A 3191-nucleotide genomic window follows, 5' to 3' on the forward strand; every position below is an offset into this window, starting at 1 on the left:
GGAGAAGAAGAAGAAGAAGAAGAAGAAGAACGAAAACCAACGGAAGAAAAATAGTTTTTAAAGAAAATTACATTTCACAGCAAAACACAGTCAAATTAACCTTTTGTGATGCATGAAAAGCTGCAGTCATTGCACATAGAAAAACACTGCAGAACTGCAGTCACTCCATAACCTATACTTTTCTAAAACCACAGCCGCTGAAAAATAGAATGGTGACAAAAGATTCCAATTCCAACTGAAAGCAGCCAATCAATTCCTTTCGGCTTTATTTTATTATTATTATTATTGTTGTTGTTGTTGTTGTTGTTAATTGTTGGTTTATTTTGTTCTGTCTTTTTCGGGGAGGTATTTTTTTCTTTGTCTTCTAGGTCTTACCATTCTCATAGTTATCGCCACCATCACCGACAGCATGATCATTATAATCGTTTTAAAAGACCATGCCTAGTATTCATTGGATAGGTCTGGCCTTAATGCAGCATATCTCCCGTCTGTCTAGCTAAGCTAGCAAGCCAGTGAGTCAGCTCACAGCCGGAGTTCAATGTTCTCAGATCAAACACACACACACACACACACACACACACACACACACACACGCATGCACACACTCAATCAGATACACACACACACATACATCTCCTAAATATTTTCTTAGCCTACATCTTCTGCAGATATCGTTCCTCCATCACCGGCGGTACTAAAATTAAAATGGCTAAGTCGATATATTCATGTACAAAGCGACAGGTTTTAAGTTCAATCTTACAGCAAGTGTTTTATTGTCTATTTTAAGAGCAGACTCAACCCTTTAACACTCACATTATTCTGTCAAAAGTAATGCCAATTTATTCACATTGTTTTTAATTAATAGTTTATTGTCTTGTAGCTTTGAGATTTCGATAAGGTAACTATTAATTTTTAGAATGACATTATAGAGTTGGTGGGAGAGGCCAAATCTGGTCACTTTTTACATAAAATGGGTAGAATATTTTGACTGGATTTGGCCGGCTTAAATGCTAAAGGGTTAAACCTACATGCTTTTATCCATCTAGCTGTCAGGATTAAAGTCGCAGATAATCTAAGAATGCTACCTTAGAAAGACTGGCATTTTATCCACAGAACATTTACCTCTCATCCATTCAATAACTTTGAGAATAAGCATGGCTGTGTGCATACGATAACAAAGTATGTATCATCTCGTAGCTCCAAGATTTTGATGATGCCATTATTTTACTTTTAGAATGGCATTATTGGGTAGATGCAAGATGCCAGATCTGGTCAGTTTGAACATGAAACAGATGGAATATTTAGATCAGATCTGGTCAGTTTGTATGCTAAAGGGTTAAAGATATGTCAAGCAACACAAGTAAAATAACATATCTAAGAGTACAAATAGTGATTACAATAACAGGATCTGAAATATTATTGGTCTGTAGTTTCCCATAATTAGCTACACAACTAACATAAAGAAATGCAACGTGGTTGCTCAAACTGCTAGAAATAGCATCTGTTTTCAAAAAAGGAAGTCATAATGGAAAATGTAAGCCTAGACATTTCAAGGATATTTTCCTTTTTCCCTCCTACTAACCCCAGGAAAAAAAAAAAAATAAAAGATAGATTAGTCATAGCTGGAGAGCCTTATGATCATATGATTGACCAATCAGGGATCAGGGGTTACCTGTGACTAAACAAGTACAATACATCCATCTTGCCTCTCTAAGAAATTTAATACTAACCTTGCTGAATTCTTGAAAGATGTAAGATAGAGTTCTTGGAATAATGCCTCTGTCTGCATATTTCTCAGCCCCTCCTGTGATTGTAAATGTTTTTCCACTGCCTGTCTGTAAAATTAAATCAAAACACAAAAGGTAGCAAATGATTAACCCTTAAAAACCCTTAAATCAATGTTTCATTAGAGAACAATGGACACCATTATTTGATGTTTCGTAGTGAACAACTGACATGTTCAAAAATTTTACATGGATATACTCTTTTACTTGTTTCAGTCATTTGACTGTGGCCATGCTGGAGCACCGCCTTTAGTCGAGCAAATCGACCCCAGGACTTATTCTTTGTAAGCCTAGTACTTATTCTATCGGTCTCTTTTGCCAAACCGCTAAGTTACGGGGACATAAACACACCAGCATCGGTTGTCAAGCGATGTTGTGGGGACAAACACACACACACACACACATATATATATATATATATATATATATATATATATATATATATATATATATATATATATATATATATACATATATACAACAGGCTTCTTTCAGTTTCCGTCTACCAAATCCACTCACAAGGTTTTGGTCGGCCTGAGGCTATAGTAGAAGACACTTGCCCAAGGTGCCACGTAGTGGGACTGAACCCAGAACCATGTGGTTGGTTATGAATTAGTAATATCTCCAAAGTGATAAATAGTGATGATGAGGTGTCCTGGTGGTACCTCAAGGTATTAGGTGGGTACAGAGAAGCTAGGATTGCATATGGGTAGGGGTTTGCAAGAGAGCATAGTGGGGGAGATATAGGGTAAATGAGAGAGAGGGTGGGAGGTAAGAAACAACCTTAAAGACTGGGAAAAATTGAAGGGAGGAGGTGCATGAATTGGGGAAGGTAGAGGGATTCCAGCATCAGGATAGTAATGTTGATACAGTTAACAGGTGGAGGAGAGAGATAACATGTTTGGGTAGGCTGCAGGGGCAGAGTAAAAACATGGTGCATGATGAAAGATAATTTGGTGGTCCTAAGGGGGGGATGGAATGGTCGATGTAACAAGGGTGTAGAGAATAATATTAATGGATAAAGAATGGCTAACAAGTGAAATGATTGTGGATAGCAAGGAAGAAAAGTAGTATCAGGAGTGGAGAAGAGCTGCAGTGGGAGAGATGTGGGGTGGAAAGACAATGTGAGAAAGAGATTGATTGATTGCTTTTTTTTTTATGTACAGTTATATATATATGTAAAAACATAGAGTCATATAAAAGTAGTCAAACATCAACTGAATGATTGTTACTCAATACATTTAAGTAAAAGCATCACTTTTATTTTTATGCTTCAAACTTGTACAAATCAATGGTTTTGTCAGATTGTTGGATGAAGCCAGCAACTAGTAAAACTTTGAAGTCACTTTTCCTGGTGATATGTAATATGTATATACATGCACACAGATATATATATATATATATATA

At 36.5% G+C, this 3191-nt stretch overlaps 1 protein-coding gene across 1 annotated transcript in view; it reads right to left on the reverse strand.

Moving 5' to 3' along the window:
- LOC106880426 (kinesin-like protein KIF6) overlaps positions 1-3191 on the reverse strand; it is a 117705-nt gene that overhangs the window by 78170 nt on the left and 36344 nt on the right. The window contains exon 5 of the mRNA XM_052966712.1: positions 1731-1835. Coding sequence (XP_052822672.1) covers positions 1731-1835 — 105 coding nt within the window. The remainder of the gene's footprint in view (positions 1-1730; positions 1836-3191) is intronic.

The sequence above is a fragment of the Octopus bimaculoides genome, chromosome 3 (genome assembly GCF_001194135.2).
Source record: "Octopus bimaculoides isolate UCB-OBI-ISO-001 chromosome 3, ASM119413v2, whole genome shotgun sequence".
In the NCBI taxonomy this organism is placed as follows: domain Eukaryota; kingdom Metazoa; phylum Mollusca; class Cephalopoda; order Octopoda; family Octopodidae; genus Octopus; species Octopus bimaculoides.